This window comes from Atractosteus spatula, chromosome 14 (genome assembly GCF_055471065.1).
Source record: "Atractosteus spatula isolate fAtrSpa1 chromosome 14, fAtrSpa1.hap1, whole genome shotgun sequence".
Taxonomy (NCBI): Eukaryota; Metazoa; Chordata; class Actinopteri; order Semionotiformes; family Lepisosteidae; genus Atractosteus; species Atractosteus spatula.
Genome location: NC_142719.1, coordinates 2,165,039 through 2,185,724, shown reverse-complemented (window position 1 = coordinate 2,185,724; position 20,686 = coordinate 2,165,039). Strand labels below are relative to the sequence as shown.

Sequence of the window (20,686 nt, the reverse complement as noted above, 5' to 3'; positions counted from 1 at the left end):
CTCATCCCATAGCTCTACCCAGCTATACCTGTGGGAATCCGGGACGCCTGCAGAATGGGATCCAGCAGGGCTCCACCTTCAACATTGGAGACAAGATCCGGTATAGCTGTAATCCTGGCTACGTCCTGGAGGGACACACCATCCTCTCCTGCCTCGCCACATCTTCAGGCACTGCTGCCTGGGACTTCCCTCTGCCCTACTGTCGGGGTAAGATGGCTGAGATCTGATGGTTTAATTGCTCTTCCAGACCATCATCTGTTCGTGTGACAGCTTATTCCGAGGACACTGACAAGAACTACAACAGTCGAAAAGCAGTGTTGCAAACAAGAGGAAAACAAAGCAAAGAGCAGAAGTCTAGAAAATTACTAGATTACTAGTAATCGAGTAATAGTGCAGTGTAGAAAAAGTGTTAAAGAGAGTAAAAGAGTTAACATAGTACAAGCTACTCTCTAGAAAATTAGTAAATATACTCAAAAAGAAGTCGAATGCTTCTAAGAAAAATCCCTTGCCCGGTTGCTGCTCTAAATTTTTTTTTGAAGGTGCCAGCAAGTGCCAATAAGATGTTACATTTTGCCTGGGGCTCATGGGGGAGAGAACCCCAGAGTCTGTTCTGCATTCACAGTCCCACGCTCGCAAAGATCTCAGGAAGAAACCGACTGCCAAAGAAAACCGTCTCCCTACACATTCACTTCATCTCCCACATGCAAATGCACGCCAAGTGCTTTGTTACGATCGTGTTTCTTTCTTCAGTTCCTTTTCTCTCAGAGATGTAAAACTGTGCCAAAGGTCTACTGGGGTCCAGAAACCACAGTCCCAGATGACAGAGCAGATCAAGCCAGATGTCTATAAGGACTCTCCTCCTCACCTGCTCTGCTTCCATAATCAGACTGTTCTGCACTTCACAGCAAACAATGCAAAGTGGAGCAGAGACTCTTCTTCACATTCTGTGTTGTCTGGACTTTCTTCACGGGTTTTATTTGTGACTTTGCTATTGTCCAGGTTGGGAGCACACACAGTTTTGGAGAAACAACAATATGTATTATCTGGAATTTTAATGTTTTTATAATGCTTGCATTGTTTTCTTTAGACACTGAAGCTTAAATTTAGGTGGGCCTTCCCATTGTCCAGTGTTTTCACAGAAACAAAAGGTCTCACTCCCTGAGTGTTTGGAAAACTGTGCCACCTCTTTGTCTTGTTAGCTTTTTTTAATGACCACATTTTTCGCAGATGTGACCCTGTTCCTCCTCTTTGTTTACAGCAAGCAGTAAATTTACTTTTGCAGAACAAGCCGCTCTCTCGTTTCTGTCTATTGATTTACTGCGCTCTTCCCCAATGCAATTTAAAAGCGCATTTCCTTTGGTTTAAGATAAAATTACTTTTTTCTTTTTCTGGGATGATGGATGCCTGAATATATTTGCAAAAAAATACATATATAGGGAGACATTAACTTCTCACAAACTTTTTAATCAGAGTCTTGATTTATGAGCCTAATCCTCCCTCCAGCACTGTCTTTTCTACTGTAAAAACTCATATTTGACAATCTGACCATGAACAGCAATAATTCAAGCAACATTTATACAGTTTCATGGTTGGCTTTTTCTATCCCTTCTAGGCTTTGGAAGGCATGGTCAGAACAATGGTTTCCTTTTTTCCTTTTTGTCAGGCTTATGGCCAGGAGGGGTCCTTGCGCTAGCTCCAGTGTTTGAGTAGCGGCCAAACAAAGCACACAATTAATACTGGTGGCCAAGCTTTTAAGGTTTTAAAATCCACAAAAGAAACTTCACTGGGAGGTGTACAGGAGACAAGTTAACCATGGTTCCCATTACAGAGATCTGTCCTGAATGTTTTGTCTGCTGCATCCTCCTCGATTTCTTAGAAATATCTATGTACTCCCAGCTATTCTGTGAGTGATTTTGTTGCAAACAACAAAAAAGTTAATCATGTACCATATTTATTGTTATTGGTTCATTTGAAGTGAAACGTATTTAAACTGTGCAGTAGTTCATTATGGACCAAGCTCATTGAACGCATCACTTTTAGAATTAAATGAGCATTAGTGTAGACATACAGTTTTAGGGACGTGTAGTGTAGTGTAAGCTTGACCCCCAAGATTGAGCCTAAGCGTTGTTCACAGGATTGCAGGTCTGTAGTTGTCCAGATTGTGACAGACAGCACATTTTGAGAGCATCCTCAAAACCGGAGATCCTGGTGGCCAGGAAGAAATTTGGACTGCAGCAGTCATGGCATCCCACTGATCTTTTTTAAATTGTCAAAAAAGGGTTCATGAGGAACTTATTGTAGTGCTCCAATAAGCTCTCCTCTGGACAAACTTAAGTTTAGAAAAATAGATGTATAAAATCTGGTCATACTACCACTCTACAGATGACAATGAATTTCACAACAGTATGCTCACAGCTAAATAAAATGCTACATGTTCCATAATAATAATTAATAATTAAGAACCCTTAATAATTAGTAAAATTATTCTATTTACATATATACTGTATATAGTGGTGTGAAACTCTCATTGTTCATACATTATTTTACATTCATAGTATGACTTGTGATTGCAGAAACAATATCCACGTAATGCGTGCATCTATGTACATGTTCAGTATGTTTTTGTTCAAATGTTTAAAGACACTTATAAATGCCATGGCCTATGGGTACACCCGACCTGCTGCTGTTCCTCAGACATCTCTAAGAATGGTTACATTTATTTTTTAAAGAATTTATTAAATAGAGCATGTTAGCCATTCAGGGCCTCTAACTTACTGGTGCCTTTTATATCCAACACATAGTGTGTGCACCCCTGAAGCAATACCTAAATGTCAACAGCAATTGTTTACTCAATGCCAGTCTCCAAATGCTCCTGTCGTGAAGGGATGTTTTTCAGATGATATTTGAAATATGTTAACCTCGGGATCACACTTGAGCCTTCCGCCGACTGGCAGGTACTGTGTGTACTGTGTTTTTGCTTCCGATAAGTAATGTTGATGATCATTCTGCAGTCTCCCTGTCTAGAGCCACAGCCACTCTGCAAATAAAGGCTTTCAAGAATTAAGCGCTGCTCTACACAGGGGGGAAATAGGGAAAAAATCCTAGATAGAAATATTTGAATTTCTCCTTTTGTTTTCTTTATTTACCTTTGCGGACCTCTCTATGAAGAAGCTGTACATTTAGAAAAAAGAGTGATGATTTTGCACAGCCATGTTGCTGGAGCTGCAGACGCGCATATAAACCAATGCCAGGCGGAGGATTGGTTTTGCTTTTTAACTTAAGAATATAACATGACTGGACAGATGAGGGGAGTTTACTTTAAAAGCACAGCTGCACTGGGATTGCTTTCCTGCTTCTATACTTCAACGACACACTGTATCCTTGGGAGCACACTCTATATGCCAAGTCATGTTAGTATGTAACACTCATAACAACATTTCAGCTCACTGAAAGGTTTTTAAGACAGAAGATTAGAGATGAAGCCCAATACCCACTGATCCAGTTTTAGTCTTTGCCTTCTGTGGATGATTGTCACTGCAAGCCTGATATGCCCAGACACAGCCTTGACCTGCTTCCAGACGCGCGCACTGACAGGACCTTATTAATCAGCCTCTCACTGTCAGGACGGCACCCTTTTTCATCACTTTGTTGTTCTCCTGCGCTGAGCAGCCTGTCCTTGAAGTGAATTAATGTCGAAACGTAACTTTATGTTACAGCTTTTGGTTGGGACTTGGGAACTTTTTTGTCAGTGTTCGTTGAAAATGAGGTCAGACAGGAGCTTTTTATAACTTTCGGTTTTCAAGACTTTTCATCACTTACCCAGATGTGATACTCCGAAGAAGTGTCTTTTTTTTCCTTTTGGTTAATTTATGTTACATTAAATTTAACTTTATCATTCTAAAGAGCTTCTGAGAGTACTGTAGTTTCTAGTTGCTTTGTTAATTTTAGCCTTATGTCCAATATGTGAGAAACTCCTAAACTAATTTTTGGAGCATTTTTTACCACCAAAATTAAATGCAAACAATCAGCTAACCAATTCCTACATACTGTATACTTCATACTTATTTTAGTGAAAAAATGGACCTGAAAATTCTAGTTTTCCCCCATCACCAAAATCTGACACTGGTGATTTATGTTCAGGATTTTGGATGGAGCACTACTGTTGTACCCTCGAGCACGGTGCTTTGCTAAGATTGGTTGTGTATAATAGCATATACTGTAGTAATACCCTACTGTATTCATGCGTATTCTACAGGTCATCATTGATCTATTGGGTTAAATAAAGCTATATTAATAATATTTGGGCTGAGGCACCCAATTTATCTTCTTGCAGTTGAACCTTTGCATTTAATTATGAACAAATTCAATAATGCAATGTTATTGCATGTAAAGTGCACTGAGCATTGATTCATTATTGCATTATTCATTATTGATTCATTCATGCTCATTATTACTCAAGGAGCGCTTTTGTCCTTCTCCTTTTGAGCAGAGGCTCAGATCAAGACAGGCTGGCCCCTGGCTTATAACAGCTGTCTCCTCCTGTGTGTCCCTTCCAGCGGACGATGGCTGTGGTGGCACCTTGCGGGGTCAGAGTGGGGTCATCACTAGCCCCAATTACCCACAGGAATACAACAACAACGCCGACTGCACCTGGACTGTGCTGGCTGAGCCTGGGGACACCATCGCCTTGGTCTTCTCTGACTTCCAGCTGGAGGATGATTACGACGTGCTGGAGATCAGTGGCACCGATGGCTCCTCACAGTGGCAAGTATCTCGGTGCTGTCCTGGAGATCAGCTGTTGCTTTTACATTAACTGGCATATACACACACTCCACATCAGTGGTTCCCAGCCCTGGTCCAGGAAGACCACGGTGTCTTCTGGTTTTTGCTCCAGCTACAGGCTAATTGTTTTCTGTATTCTATTTGGGGCATGCAGTATATGTCAAGTTGCTTTCAACTCTTAAAGTCCCAATGAGATTTGTAAATGGTATCAACCCCTTATGAATTTCTGAGTTTCAGAACTTTTACTACAGTATGGGAATTTTATACATTGTTTCCAACTGGAGTTTTGCCAAAGAAAAAAAGGATGTCTGACAGTATTGTTCTCGCCTACAGTATGTCTGTTCTTCATAAACTGATCGACTAATAAGAACTGTTTTGTCAGAAATAACTGCAATCAAAATGAGGAGAGACTGGGTACTGCTCTGTATGAATAAGGTGTTGGCAACAGTAACTTTAAGGAGTGGTATTTTTCACACTCAAGACTGAAGAAACTAGTTAAATAGGCTAAATAAACAAGCAGATCAATTAGGTCATTAATTAGCACTGGAGATTTAGAACTCAGCTTGAAACTAAAAGGCACAGTGTTCCTCTCTCTATAACTGTATATACTGTATGCAGTACGCTGAGATGTGTCCTCATAAAACATCACAGGAGAATTGTTCATTTGTCTCCAACACCCTCCTGCTGGCTGAACGTCTGTATATGGCCTGTGAAGCACAAAGGAAAGCTATACCTGCCATCTTACCATTCGCTTTACCGTCCAGAGCAAATCTCCTTGATGGACACTTAAGGCTTAGTAAAGTAATGTTTGCCACACATTTTGTTATTTTAAGAAAGAAGTAGTTAGCTGAGCATTGCTGAAGGTAGTGGATTTGTTGAGGTCAAGAAAAAAGCCCTTTCTCAGCTGTGGAGCAGATTCTGCTGTTGTGCATAAGCACCTGCCCCAGGCCCTGCTTGCTTGATGCATAATATTAAGCTCTATGTTACTGGGTTTCTGCTTTGTATTGTGCTTGGTATTGTGCAGAACAGGTATCATTTCTATGCCAAGGCTGTTCGGTACACTCTTACACACTATGTGCATCCAGATCCACTGCCTCAGGCACAGGCACTTCCTCTTGAGTGCACAGTTTGTGTACATTCTGTAGGTGTCTCTTGCGGCTGATTTGTTGATAGAAGGCAGCATATGTGGAAGCAGCAATTCCTTTAACTAACATGCTGATGCTACATAATTAGGGCTCATTACCCTCTGTTGCAAAGATGTGGAGCAAACAAGCTGTGTGTTGGGGTCTGGTGTGCATTGTTTTCAGTGCTGTGTAGTTGCCTCTGAGGCACTGAGGATAAAAACTTCGTGGCTGGTGGAATGTTCTTCTAGAAGTAACAAAAAGAAAAAACAGTGTGTTGGGTTCGTGCAGTATTAATTAGTGATCAGCAGCAGCTTTGTATTTCTTCTGTAACACAGCTAGAAAACAGAGTACTTTGTCTCATCTAGTACCTGCAAATGTATAAAGTTAGATTGGCTGCTAGAAAGAATGATCTCAATTAACTAATTAAAGTCATCTACTGCAATGAATGCCAGAAGATTCTCCAACACCCAACTCTGACCATCAAAATTCCCGCAGTACTCATTGACGTTGTATTAGTTTGTTCACTAGAAATACCACCTTCTCTTTCTAGGGTTCAACAAATTTAGAAGAAGCTAGAGAATAAACATGTTGCAAGATTCCTTATTAGATCTAACTTGGTTTAAAACATGCTCAAAATGTCTTCAATATATCACATAGTCTGTATATTCCCCATTTATTCAGAGACTTTTTCAGAAAGATTGGAAGGACATTTCTGTGAGGGTTATAACTGTTTTTTTTTGTGATCTAATCAAGGTCTCTTTGTGAGTGGAAGAAAAAGTCCCATGTTGAGAGAATGTACAGTATAGAGAACATATCTGTCCTGCTGACAACCTGTCCTGCAGTGTCTGCTGACGACCTGGAGAGAAATCTAATTGAGCGGCTCTTCCTGTTACTTAACATATCGCTTACAAGGCATGCGGAGATCAGCCCCTGCAATTGAAGAGGCATTCTGCTTAATTGGATCAGCTCTGAAGCCTGTTAGATACTGCACATGACAGGGACGCACTGCGGACAGTTTTGCCATATATCACCTGGCCTAATCAAGGAGGAATGGAATTAAGCGTCACCACGGGAACCCAATTACGGTGGTCACTTAATGACATATAAATTGCAGCTTGCACCTTTTGTCTGCTGAACAGGCTCTTTGGACATCTGTGTATTATTGAGCAATGAGACTTAGCTTTGGGATGCACAGCATGGCTGGATTTAATGTTCAGAGCTTTTGTTTAGTGCAATAAATAACTCCTGAAATGAAGCCGTTCCTTATAGAGGAACACAGTTCCCGATAGAGTGGGTTAAGCTTGATCGATTGCCAGGGGTGGCTACTTCTCCAGCAATTCTAAGACCAGTCTGAATTCGCACCAAAGCACAGGACTGAATTAAAAGGACCATTAATAATGGAAGCAGGGAGGGGGACTAGGGAAAGACTATAATGACATTTTGACCTTGATGTGCACTTGAAAAGACTGTAAATATAACTTGCGCTTCCCCATCTTCCTCCTATTATATTCATGGGCAATTAACCGATCCATATGTCCAAGGGAAAAAAATATTTCTGGCTGCTCACACCAGGAACATAATGCATAAACAATTATCGAAAGACTAGAAGAAAAATGGAAATGGGTATTTTTCGGAAGCTGCTGGTGTTGGCCTGTGGTGGAGGGGCATCAGTGACTATGTGGATTGATAGCCAGCATGTTCAAAGCATTTAGACTGGAAGGCTGAACCTGAACACAGCCAAGGTCACAGAAAGAAAAAAAGTGGGTAATAATCTCAGGGAAGGTCCTTATTTGTATGATCAGATTCCCGTCCATTCTCAATAGATAAACAGAGCTCCCCTGCTTTGCCATCATTAAGGATAATGAATGGGTAACTGGAGTGTGGAGTACTCCTCATGCCAACATTGATTAGGCTGTGTGTGACACCAGCAGAAGTATTGACGTGTCTGGGTGCGTGAGACTTGAGCATGGTTTTCAAAGGCCCTGTCGTTTATTCCTATTAAAACACAAGTCTTCTGATGCAGCAATTAGCACTCAACCATTGACCTGGTCTCAATGGTGCCCTTGATCAATATACATTCTGAGCAAATACAGTAGGTTTTGATCTTCAACCTCTCTTGTATTCCCGGGTAGCAGTCTGTTCAATCACCATAAGGGTTCGGAGCACTGCTAACAGAAAACACTCTACTTTCTGATGAATCTAGATGGGCCAGTTGGCCTCTCATTTGCAAGGTTTCTCACCTGCTAAAAAATGAATCCTCCAGAGCTGCATTGGGACAGAATTGCAAATCAATGCAAAGCATTTTTTGACGTTTTTGTATATGATTCATAAAATAATAATAATTGATGCAAACTAGTTTCTATCCTTACATTTATCCATATTTCTCTTATGGATCCTAATTTCTGGTGCACCTGATGTTCTGTCAGCAACAGCAATGTCTAGTGAACACACTTCAGGGTCATTCAGAAAATTGTTCTTTTTATCAGATGGACAAGTAGATTTTGAGTTTCTAAACAGTAACACCTTGACTTTCTGAAGTTGGATCATAGTGACTGCAAAGGATACAAAGTAGAAAGTTCATATTTCTTTTGGCTTATTTTAATATTGTTTGATTCACCTTTTTTACAGTGTAAAAAATGTGGGTTTCAAGCCCAGAACAGCAACCTCTTATTTTCTCTCCCCATCAAGGATAACCCTTCAAGTGAACTGGAGTCCAATAATATCTCTGATTCTTGTTTGTAGAATGTTCCTTCTCTCTGCAGAACATGATGTATTGATTAACTGCTCCAAAGGAATTTTGGTAAAAAAGAGGAATCGGATGACAAAAAAGGTCATTCATCAAATAAAAAAACCCTTCTCTGTAGTGTTCTATGCCTTCAAAGTATGAAGTTAACAGGAGCTCTTGACAGGGGACCACAAACCAGCTCTTAAAGTAAAATTATTAAAGTAAGAGAGAAACACAGTGACTCTATGAGAGCTCAGTCTGTACTGTATCTACTCATGGATGTATGATTACGTGCCTTAATCATTTCGTGATGTAAGCAGTCCTTTGGAGAGATGTTTTCTTATTCTGATTGTTGCTGGGATCCCTTTTCCTCTTTTTCACTTTTCCCCTTGCCCACTCCTCTCCCAATCCCAATCCCTGTATTTAAACAAAATTGAATATTTATTTTACATTCTGATACCTTGATTTTTGGATGTTCTTTCAAGTGAATATTTTTTGTACTTGATTAAAATGCACATATTTTCAAGCAGAAATCTACTGTGGAACTTTTACAGCTTTAGCCAAATGCAAAAGGACTTTCCTTTCATGGTGGCAGTGCTCAGAAGTCTGAAATAGACACTATGTTGCCAATGGCCTAAGATGAAAATCTTCATTCATTTATTTTAATGCATAGTAATCAGTTTCTACCGGCTGGTGCTCTCCCCACCTTACTCTCAACACCATTGTAGATGAATGTCTAACAGTTGTGCTATTTAGTTAGTTCTTAAAAGCTAACTCTGCAGTTTGTGCACTGTAATATTTCAAAGGTGCTGCTGAGGAATGTCTATCACTCCTGCAAGAAATGGAATTGATAGAAGCTGTTTTACTGTACCTCTAGCAATCAAAGACATCCTGAAGCTGCCCCCTCTTTTTTTGGAAAACACAAATGTTTTTGGGAAGGGTGGTGGTACTGTCCACAGTGCTATGCTTTATCTGCTTCCTGACTTGTGAAATTGAACACAGAAGCAAGCACCCACACCCACTTCAGCACAAGGGTAAGGCATTTGCCTAATTCTGCTGTTATAAGGCTTCACATCCATCAGGCAACATAAAGCAAATGGGATGCTATCATGAGCTTAAGTGTTTCATATAATAAAACGCTCAAGCGTGGGGGAAAGGGAATTTACATTGATACTCTGCTTGTACGATGGAGAGCAGGTAATTGGGCCACTTGCTTTTCCCTGCTCAAAAGATTACGGCAAAGCGATTGAAGTGACAGAATATTTGTCATTTGTCCTCAGCAACATTTATGTTCTGCAGTAGTTATTTTCCAGAGAAAAACGGGGCAGACGAGACAACGAGAGGCAGGCAATACGGCGTTCAGTTATAATGTGTGGCCTCATTTATTGAGAAGCATGCTTGTGAATGAAGGGAGGACACCCAGTGGCATTAAATAACATTTTTTCCGAGGTGATTGTTCCAGGGTTAGCGCTGTATTAAAATGTCAGGCACTGATTCCCGTGCAGTGAATTGACTTTCACTATTATTGTTGTTAGGCCATATATCCGTAGAGTAAGAATTGTCTTGGCCTTATAAACATATGCTATTCAGAGGTCATATCAGTGAAAGTTCTGTTTTTTTTTGTATTTGTTTTTATATAATAAAATGCCTTTTTTGGCAAAGACAGAATGGGTTGCTTTTTAAAATTTCAACAAAGCATCAGTCGTCATAACTTCAAGTCTTGTGACAGCCTGTCATGATCAGTAATGTCAAAATGGGGGTGGAAGATTTTGTTTTAATGAGTAACATTTCTATTAAATGTTTGTTTCTAGTTGCTTGCTTTGTGAAAATCTGTGAACTCTCAAACTCTCTAGATCCAGACTAAAACAGGAGGCAGCGGTTGCGGTCTCTGCCAGTTGTGTTCCAGTTAGTACAGTACTGTAAGTGGTCGTGTCCACTCATCGCTTTCCTGCCGTTCACTTTGATGGGATGTGGTTGAGGGGACAGGTCGCAGTACAGATGTGGGCTTGGTGCATTTCTGAGGGACTTTTGGAGAGCCCATTCTGCCTCCAATCTTACAAAAGAACTTTCACATTCTTAATCAAAGAATTCACAGTGACATTCAGAAGAGAGGGTTTTGTAGAATTATCTGTATAAAATGTGTATTATATCTAAAACAGATTTGTCAGGCTCAGTTCCCATAGGTCCTGGCATATTCTTGTTTTTGTTCCTTTTGGAGAACTCTGTGACATTCCGTTATATTTTAATTAACTACATAATTGTAATACTTCTAACTGGGCTCTGAAACATTTTATAAGTGACTGTAACTTTAATGAACTGTTAGAAGAAATGTTCTGTAAAAGACCTTAAAAAAATCCTGTGTACAGGTATGTCTAACTATAACTAGGTTAATTGTATAGCTGACAGCTCAGTTGGAACAAAAGCCAGAAGACACTAGGCCCCACAGGAATTAAGTGGAACACCTCTGGTCTGAAGGATTATAGGCCAATGTGGAGAGTTTTTTCCAAACTTCTGTGTTTACTGGCTTCCCCTCCTACGCTTGACATACTTATTTTTATATTTTTCTCTTATTCTTTCACAGCAGCAAAATCTAGAAAAAAAGAAATAAGAACTACTTTTCGACAGGCCATCAAATGACAAAAGACAGCATGGGTTATTGTCTCATTATTTTACAGAACTTAGTTTTTCTACTTTTGAATATGACTTCTGTGCTTCGTACACTTCATTCTATTCTTTTCACTAGGCCAGTTATTATCTAGGACCAAAATCCCAACTCAACAAAGATATTCGAATACTCTACATATAGAGAGAGTGTCGTTAGAGTGGGTACAATTCCACTTCAATTAACCTCTACTTCTTCATTGATATATATATGTATAAATAAATATATCATAATCCTTTAAGGATTATGGTCTTTTCATTTGTAAGGTTATGAGGGAAAATCTATGCAGGATGTTGTCTATGGAATGAGAGTTGCCAATAAATTGCCTTGTATAACAAGAGTCTAGGAATAAGCAGGTTCTATGAATTATGTGAATTAATATTAATTAGCTCTGGAATATTACTTGGTTCCACCCCACACATAGACGTTTATCAGACTTCATATTCCACCTTTTGTATTGTATATTTAAACACAGACAGCTATTTCACCTTCCTAAATAAAAATACTGTACATGACATGAGCTGTGGGGACGAAACTAGTTGAAATGAAGTTTGACATTCCTTTATTCAGGTACTCCCAGAAAAAAAACAGACAACTGTTATCAAATCCCAGTGGCGTCTTGTTCAGGAGGAAAATCGCCATGATGGCATTAAGGTGTCCTTAAAAGAACAATTTGCTTGCTCACTTTTTACAATGACAGATTGGCACGAAAACCATGTAACACACAGCTGAAATTATTCTTTGCTAATGGAAAAAGAGACGCTGAGATTGTTTTTTAAACACTCATTGAGCCTTTGGTTTCCTGTGACATAACGTTGCTCTTAAAATCAGTGGCAGACCTTGCTGTTCTTACGTCTGAGCCTCAGGTTGGGTGCAGCAAAGCCCGTGGCTACAAACCTGCACCTTACGCAAATAACGTGTCATTTGTCAATGGTGCTTGGGAGGGATGCCGTACAAGCAGGCGCCCTTCAAAGGTCAACTCTTTTGAAAAATTGTTTCAATAAAAACCCAGTAATAATGTACAACAATTAAGTGGGGAGTAAGGAACGCTTAGTGGTAAGAAAAGGCCTCTGTAAAATGTTTCCCCTTAGGGAACAGAAGTAGAAAGGGCATCAGCAGTGATCTGTGGAGACCAGCGTCACATTGCAGATTAAGTACACATTTTACACAAGGTTAGCAAATATTTTCTTGAATGATCTATAAAGCTAATTTGGGTTAAAGTTAAATCAATATGGATGTTGAAGATGTTACCAGATAAAAATGCCAGTTATTATTATTTTCACTGCTATCAGTGCAATGTACCCAGAATATGCCTAAATCTTTTCTTCTGTCAATCTGTTCTGTGAATCAGTATCTGTCCAAGACTCTCTGGGGACTCATAAACCTCCTACCCTGTGTGTCCCTTGGCTCCATGTTAAACCTCTAATGAGCATTAACAAATTGACTTAAATACAAGAAGCAGCAAAGCAAAACAGAACAGATCCTCTGCAAGACTTACAGGTTCAGAGGTAAGCCTAGAGAGCACTTTAGACTGGGGGTGGAAAAATGCATTCTGACTACTTTTACAAATGTACTCTTGAGCTCTGTATTATCCTCTGTGTCCCTGTAACCTGTGCATTAATTGACATCAAATGTTATTGGAAAGGGGCAGGAAACCACAATACAAAAAGAACTAGGTTACCATTAGCCACTGTGGTTGGGTGACTATTCTTATGTCCAGTATAAAATTAAAGTCCTCCTTCTCATACATTGTATAGCAAATAAGGTGCAGTATGTACGCTGCAAGGCCAAAACTTCTAGATATGTGTTGTTTTACAGGGAAGTGGGCTGTCCTTTGCATTCTGGACATTTTGATTGCCTCCTTTAGCCTACATTTCCCTTGCTCTCCTGATCTCTTCCTCCCTGAGGACTATACATCCCACTAGCACAGCTCATCCTGCATGTCTTTCTCTCTTCCTGTGACAAACTGGGCGATTCTAAAGCACTTTCCATAGCTGACAGACCAGTAATGGAGAAAAATGAAATACGAAGAGGAGAAGCCCACAGAGGGTCATTCTCCCACTACTATGGAATTGCCACAAAGGGCTGTTTTGTCCGGAAGAGATTGCCCAATCCATCCATTCATTATCTCATGGCCACTTATTCCTGGTAAGGGTCCTGGCAACTTAGAGCCTGTCCTCTAAACATACGGTGCCAGGCAAGACCACACCCTAGACAGGACACCACAGGACACACACAAGCACATAGGGCCGTCCATATGACCTAGAACAGACTTAGCCAGCACGTGTTTGGAAAGTGGCAAGAGCACCCAGAGGAAACCTGCAGTTGGAACGTGCAAAATATGCTCAGAAAGTGTCCCCATTTGGAATTGAAACCAGGACCCAAGAGATGTGTGGCAGCAACCATGAGACCTTTGTGTAGCGTCTTTTTACTTCATAAAATCCATCTGTTTCTCTTTCTCATTCTTCCTTCCTTCTTTGTCTTTGAAAAGCTGATATACAGTTTGAACAGTAGGTGTGAATTACGTCTGTAAGCATCGTCAGAATTACAGTACATGCAGGCTTTTGGGGATGGTGATGAAGCTTTCACAGTGTTTTAATTTAATTTCCTCCCTATTGGCAGGGTGCTATTAATGAAACTGTGATTCAAGACAAGTGGATAAATGTCATCGCAGTAATATTGTTGAGAAAGCAATTTGATTCTCTCGATGTACTTAATTGTTACACAAACTCAGCTGTTTATCCAACAGCAGCCTAATGCCTACATCAATCATTGTGAAAATGGCTCATAAGATTCCAAATTGCTGGCCCCTCAGATAACACACGTCAGTATGAGTTGTTCTGAGGGGTGCCTGCCTTGTAGGATTCTTAGTCTATTTTCATTTGTAAATTTAAAAAAAAGGCGTAAGAGCAAAATATACTGCAACCCACCCTGAAAACACCCAAGTTTTTTTTTTATTCTGTCAGATTCCCTTACCAAAATGCTGCTTTACAGACTGATTTAATAGTCTGTGTACAAAAGATGCCGCGTAAGATTTGTAAACAGTATTAAGAACGGTAATTGCTCATTAGTCCTAGTGTATACAGAAAAGGCAAGGGCTGAAATAGAAAACATACTTTTGATTCAGTCATTGCCATGTCTTTTTTTCAGAGGGAAAACAGCCACAGGAATCCTTTTTAACTAAAGAGTTGCAACAGATGGCGTGAGCAGCTTTTCTCATGCAGAAGATGAGCGTGCATGCGAGTGTCGTGGGGCAGCAAGCAGGTTTTGATAGAGTCAGTCGCTGTGGGTTGGTGGGAAGGGCAGTGGTTTAGTGTTCTTGGCTTTAGTAGGCATTTCAGAGCTGCAGCGTCCAAAACCACACATTAAAATTCTGGAGAACAGGAAGAGCAGCAGGATGCCTCTGTTCTGCCATTTATAGTCAGGTCAGCTGTCAGTCTGCACTGTGCTCAGATGAGTGATGGCTTTATACTGCGATTTGTCAATTTAAGTAAGCAATGCATCATTTTATCAAGTTGCTTTATTGTGTTTTTTCCCATGGAAAACGAGATGTGATTTTAGGTTCTGATTTATTTTTTAATGTTTTGATTCGCGTGAGGTCAGGTTAGACTCTGGCAAGATGATGTTTTATAAATAAAGATGCTTCATAAATATTTTAAAAAGACAATGTGATGTCCAATCCGTTCATATACAAACAAGCTCTATAACCTTGCTCCCTGTGTTTTTAGGATTCTTTTGATAAAAGGAAATATTTTTAATACAAAATGCAAAAAAGCTGCAAAATGAAGTTTTTATTATATTAAGGCCATGTTAAAAGACTGCAGCTACATTGGTGCCCCTGTAGTGGATGGCTTTAGGAATTGTGCTGTGTTATGAAATTCTGGCAGAGAAATCTTTACAGTATAGAGGAAGACAGCCAAGATGTTTAGAGTTTAAGCACAGTCCAGCAGGAGCCTGGCCCTGTTCCTTGTTTTGAAGGTCTTACCTGGTAAGTATTACAAGCTGTTGGTTTGCTTATTAGAGTTACAGCAAGGCTACTTAATTAAATGAAGCCAGAGATTAGACTTTTAGCCCTAATGAGTCAATTACTGTCCTTCTTTTCTGTAATTTATACCTATTAAAAGCTTACATTTTAAATGAAAATACATCCCAGAGGATCTTTGTCTTTGGGTTTTAATTAAGTGGTTGTATTGTCTTATTTTTAAACAATTGTAATGAGCCCAATGAGAGAGGCTTCCCAGTGTTGTGAAGGCAAATGATAGATCCTCAACTGCAGCATCCAACATTTTCTGGAACTAATAACGTAAGGCATTAACCAAACACAAGCCTTTCAGTCTTGTCTTTGAAACATGGAGCTGGTCATATCAGCTACATTGGTTAATTTCTTCAGTGCAGCTCTGTGTAGGTGTTGTTCATCATCAGTCTCAAAGAGTCTCAATACACTAAGTGTATGATCCTGAAGACATTACTCTGTGTATACTGAAGCTGGTCTTAATATCATGAAAGGTGTTATATTAAATCTCATTCTTAAATATCTACTGCTCTGCATTTTTTTTTTCGTTTAAATCCATGTAAGGTTTTTCCATTTGATTTTTTCTGATGGTATCTTTAGAAAGGCATGGTAAGAATAGCATGACCAAAGTAACCCTCAAGAGAGGGGAATGTCAGAGTGTGGTAGGGTATTATTGGCTGAACATGCAGAAAACTAAATGCTGTACTGCCTGTACTTTTGTTTTTTTTTCTAATAATTTCCATTTGACTTTCAAAGACTTGAGTGAGAGACTAAGGACCTGATTAATCTCTACCTTAATTAACTTTCTTACATTTGCAAGTGGTTGTGAGGTGAGGGATACTGTTCATTGCATGGAGAGTGTGATAGAGACTAAGCCAACTCTTCACTTGGAGATTTGCCTTTGTGGAAAGAACTGCTAGATACTCAGCTTGCAGACACAAAAGAGAAAAGTCAGCTGAAAGCCTTGGATGTTCCGGAAGGTTATTGCCCAGGGGATTTTCATTTAGTCTGTGCGTTTCTGTTTTAGCAGGATAACATAGTTAGCGATCACAGCTCATTTCCATAGGGAAGCTGGGTTCCCAAGGAACAAAAGAGATGCCCATTTAAAGCAGAAAGATGTCATTGGATATACATTCACATACATACTGTACCTACTTCCATATTGTATGAAAAATAAAATAGTATTCCAATCCCAATGGCAGGGGACTGAGGAGACACTGAGCAATCTGCTTCATTAGCCCATGTCAAATCCTAAAGAATCACTGTGATAGGATAGAATCTGGCTCCCAATTATACTTTTCCACTTCTCAGATTTTAGGATTATCAGATCAGAATCTCGATATTAAACCTGAAGAATTCCTGGGAAGGAGCAACGCATGCATTTAATTACATTGTATGCAATCAGGAGATCAGACGAGGTTTTACTTTAGATTTTGGTTGTCAGTTTTACTTTAAATTTTTGTCATTAGTTGCTACACCATCCTCAATAAAGCAATATTGCTTTACAAACCAGCCATTAATCACCTTGATTCTTTTCAGATTCCTGCATCGCATGTCTTAGGCTGTTTACATTTAATGGAAATAGTGATCCCCCTGCTAATAACTCCAAATGTATAATTTGACAGGATTTCTCCATTAAACAGAGGCTGCTAGTGGGGAGGGGGTAGTTGGGTACCAGTGAAATTTTCATGTCAACCAAGACAGCATATGAGCTGTGTGCAAGTACATACTTTGCATTCTGAACACCTGTTCCCTTCTGACAGTTTAATGCTTGAAAGCCGGAATTCCTGTGACTTTCTTCCCCCTTACCTTTGCACCAAGCTGATGTATGTGGAAATCGTGGGTCACAGTAAGGTTTGCTTTGCAATTGAGCAAAATTCAAAGGACTGCAGGTCACATGTAGAAGGATGTGCAGTCAGCAGAGGTTTGTGTCTATTCCTCTTTCCCTGCCAGGGCTCTCTAACTTCATCTCCTGCCAGCTGCCTGCTGGCAGCTCTTAGCGCAGCTCTTGCAGGTTGGAGCCATTCTTCTCCCCATTACTGACTGTGACTAATTTAGCTTCCTCCAGCCTTAGACATTGTATTAGTTGTGTGGTTAGCAGCCTATTTTACCACTAATTGTAATGAAAGCCCTTTTAACCTTTAGCAGCTCGTTTCATTTCATAAAGCACAATTATACTTCATACACCGTATCCTTAGCTAATCTAATTTTTTTCCACACATTAATATGATTAATTCATTTTGCCCGAGGAATATCACCATTTGCATAATATGAGTTGGAGACATTAAGCTATAAGGAGTGTTTTCAGTCTAACACTAAATCAGAGTGGCGACAGAGTTTGAATCAGATGATCAAATATCAAGGTTTGATAGTGAACATGTACAGTAAGCATGGAACCTGAATACAGTTTCATTTTGAGTTCCAGGCTCAAAAGGCATACTCCAATCAGTACTGCATAATAGTACATAGCCATTGTGTTCTAACTCCCCTTTTTGTTAGTCATTTCATTGAAACTCAGGAATCTTTAGTTGAGATGCAGGCAACATCAGTACCAGTAAAGTATGAATGGGAATTTTAATGACTTCTGGGGCTAATTAATAAACCCTAAGGCCATGCAACATTTGTGACAGTAAAAACATTAAAATCCTTGGCTAGTTTCAGTGTGGTCACCGGAGGTACAGTAATGTACAGTATAAAGGATTATTGATACAGTATGCCATCTTTTTTATTAGTCCCAGCTATTTCCACCTCAATATTCTAATAGTTGTGACATTCTAACAATTAGCGTACTCTAGCATGTGCCATTTGAACAGATTGATTTAAACACATTATTCCTTAATTGATAAAATTCCTTAAAGGATAAGAATGAGATTTGACTAGCGGGATACTGGAAACTTTAAACTAGACTGTTATGGACTCTTCAAAAGGTGTACTCTGCCTCTTATACCACTTACTGTATATGACTTATACCACTTTGAAAAATGTACAATATATAGAAGAGCCTCCCACCTAGCTCAACCAGTAAAAGCACTCAGCTGAGCACAGACTGAGCTCTGTGATCATGGGTTTGAGCTGAGCTATGTCCCTGGATTGGGACTGGGAATCCCCAGGCAGTTGGGCACAGCTGGGTGAGGGTACCTGTCAACAGGACGGGATTAGTTGGTCAAGGCTCTGTGAAAAAACTGTGGACATGAGGTGGTCAGTGAGGGCTCCTTCTACAGTCCAGCTGCACACAAGTGGCCTGGAGGAGGCTGTGTTGGAGGAGTTTGCTATATGGTGAAAAAAACTATCCTTTTCCATTTCTGTGTCCTGTACATACAGGATAATACAGTCTGTGTTTTCATTTAAACTAAATTCCATTCTTTAGCCAGTTCCACTTCAAAACCTTTTCCAGACCATTCCTAAATATAGCAGCTTGCCAAAAAAACGGAGAGATCTTTCTCTCTTAGTCCTTTCTGTGCCCCCTTCTGCTCTCTTTCATGTGAAAAGCCAAAAGACAGACATTGGTGTGATTTCCCTTCCTTAAATACCTGAGGAAGGTCATTTACTTCCGGTGTGTTAGATCTTTAATCTCCCTCTCTTTTCCAGCTTTCCAGGGGCATCTGCCGCTTGTAGATTTATTGCATTTAAACTGGCCTGCCATGTCTTCATTTTTTCCATATTTATTTGGGGATATTCCTCGTTTTAATTGCCCTGCCCCTCTGGATGTTACCGTGGGTATAACAAAAATGGTCATTCTAAATGTATTTTTAAAAATGCACATACTGCACTGAATGATTTTTTAAGTCTTTGAATTTTGCAGATTACAGAATATTAAGCCCCTGAGCTACAAGTTTCTTAATATGTAAGTGGACTCTGTAGAAAATTGAAGTGAAAATTGATGTGCTGCAGTTGACCATGATATAGCTGGTGTAAAATCTGTCGTTTCATGTTTCCTAGACATCTCCCCCATTTGTCTAATCATCCTGGGCCTTGGGAGACTAGCCGAACAATTTATTTTTTGGTTGACATCAGCGTGGAGCAAGGCCGCTCGTCTCTTTAGCCCGCTTCTCATCCCCAGGCAGGCTCAGAGCAGCGCGGCCACGCGTCCGTGTTGCCGAGTGCGGTTCAACAGCTGCTCACCTTTCTGCGGCTGCCTCTCCACGAGATGAGACGTGTTCTTGGCAAGTCAGCACCTCTGCCAGCAGTGACAGAAAAGCTTCATTGACATGTTATTAATTTGGTGGCCCAGGAAAGGAAAAAAATAATGAAGAAAAGCTCTATTGGCTGATTTGCAATTTATCTGCAGTTTCCTCTTGGCCGTCCTCTCCCAGTTATTATTCAGGGCATTGTGGCAAACTAAGAAGAAAGAATCAAAGCTCAGATACAGTACATCCAAGTCATTGCCATTAATAGGACCATGGTAAAATTGTAGTGTTTTAAAATGCTTTACTATGCAGTGACTGGGACCTGCCATGGTGTTGTCATGGTTTGTGGAGGGCTTTAGCATACTCCTCTGTACTTTTGCTGTGTTTTAGTTCACTTTACTCCTCTTTCCCTCTGGTATGCTATTATAAAGGAAGCTAAATTATATGTGCTGTCTAGTACAGAAACAGAGGTAGATACACTAAATCTGTACCTGGCATTTTATCCTTTTTATGTTGTGGTTTGTACGAATCCGTCTCTCACCTGGCATTTATAAACGCCTTACAAATTAAATATATTAAGCGAGTCCTTACAGAGCAAAATAAAAGGGAAACAGCCAAGCTCTGCTCCAGTCACAAACCCCCTAATCCTGACAGTAGCCTGAAACACACCTCTAACCATAACCTTAGGTTTTAGGTATGCAATGATGTAAATTAACTGTTTATAACATCATTAATAACTCTGTTATTAACAGAGTTAAAATGTTCCCCCCTCCATAATTCTTGGTAAAGTGTTGAGTCAAGATTATTGGTGTCAGCCATTCTCAGGGTGTCATTACCTGGAGTCCAAAAGCACCTCCTCCAAGCATGACGTCAATAAAAGTGAATTCGACATGATGCCAGAGGGATCTGCTCATGGAAGAACACGGAAGCTAGCATGCAGATTGGGTGGGGTGACAGGAGAAAGAAGCTCAAGGAAATCTCCGTGCATGTGTGCGACACGTTCGTCCGAGTTGCCAGGGCTTGCCCTCGTTTGTCTTGTCCTGCCCAACACGTTTCCAGGGAAACAGCAGGAAACCTCGGAAAAAGAATAAAGGCCTCAGGTTAAATAATGTGTGAAGCCACCCTAAAATTACACTGTGCTGTTTCCGTTTGCCATGAGGAGTGTTGGCATGGAGATGCGCGATATTGCACAAGCGTTCAAGGCTCTACACATGTCATAAAGAAGACACTTCCATAAAAGATGTTTTTTTTTAA

General features: G+C 40.1%; 1 protein-coding gene across 1 annotated transcript in view; it reads left to right on the top strand.

Moving 5' to 3' along the window:
• The window catches only part of csmd2 (CUB and Sushi multiple domains 2), a 266,444-nt gene that overhangs the window by 89,179 nt on the left and 156,579 nt on the right, over nucleotides 1–20,686 (top strand). The window contains exons 4-5 of the mRNA XM_088932853.1: nucleotides 13–207; nucleotides 4,557–4,764. Of these exons, the coding sequence (XP_088788979.1) occupies nucleotides 13–207; nucleotides 4,557–4,764 (403 nt within the window). The remainder of the gene's footprint in view (nucleotides 1–12; nucleotides 208–4,556; nucleotides 4,765–20,686) is intronic.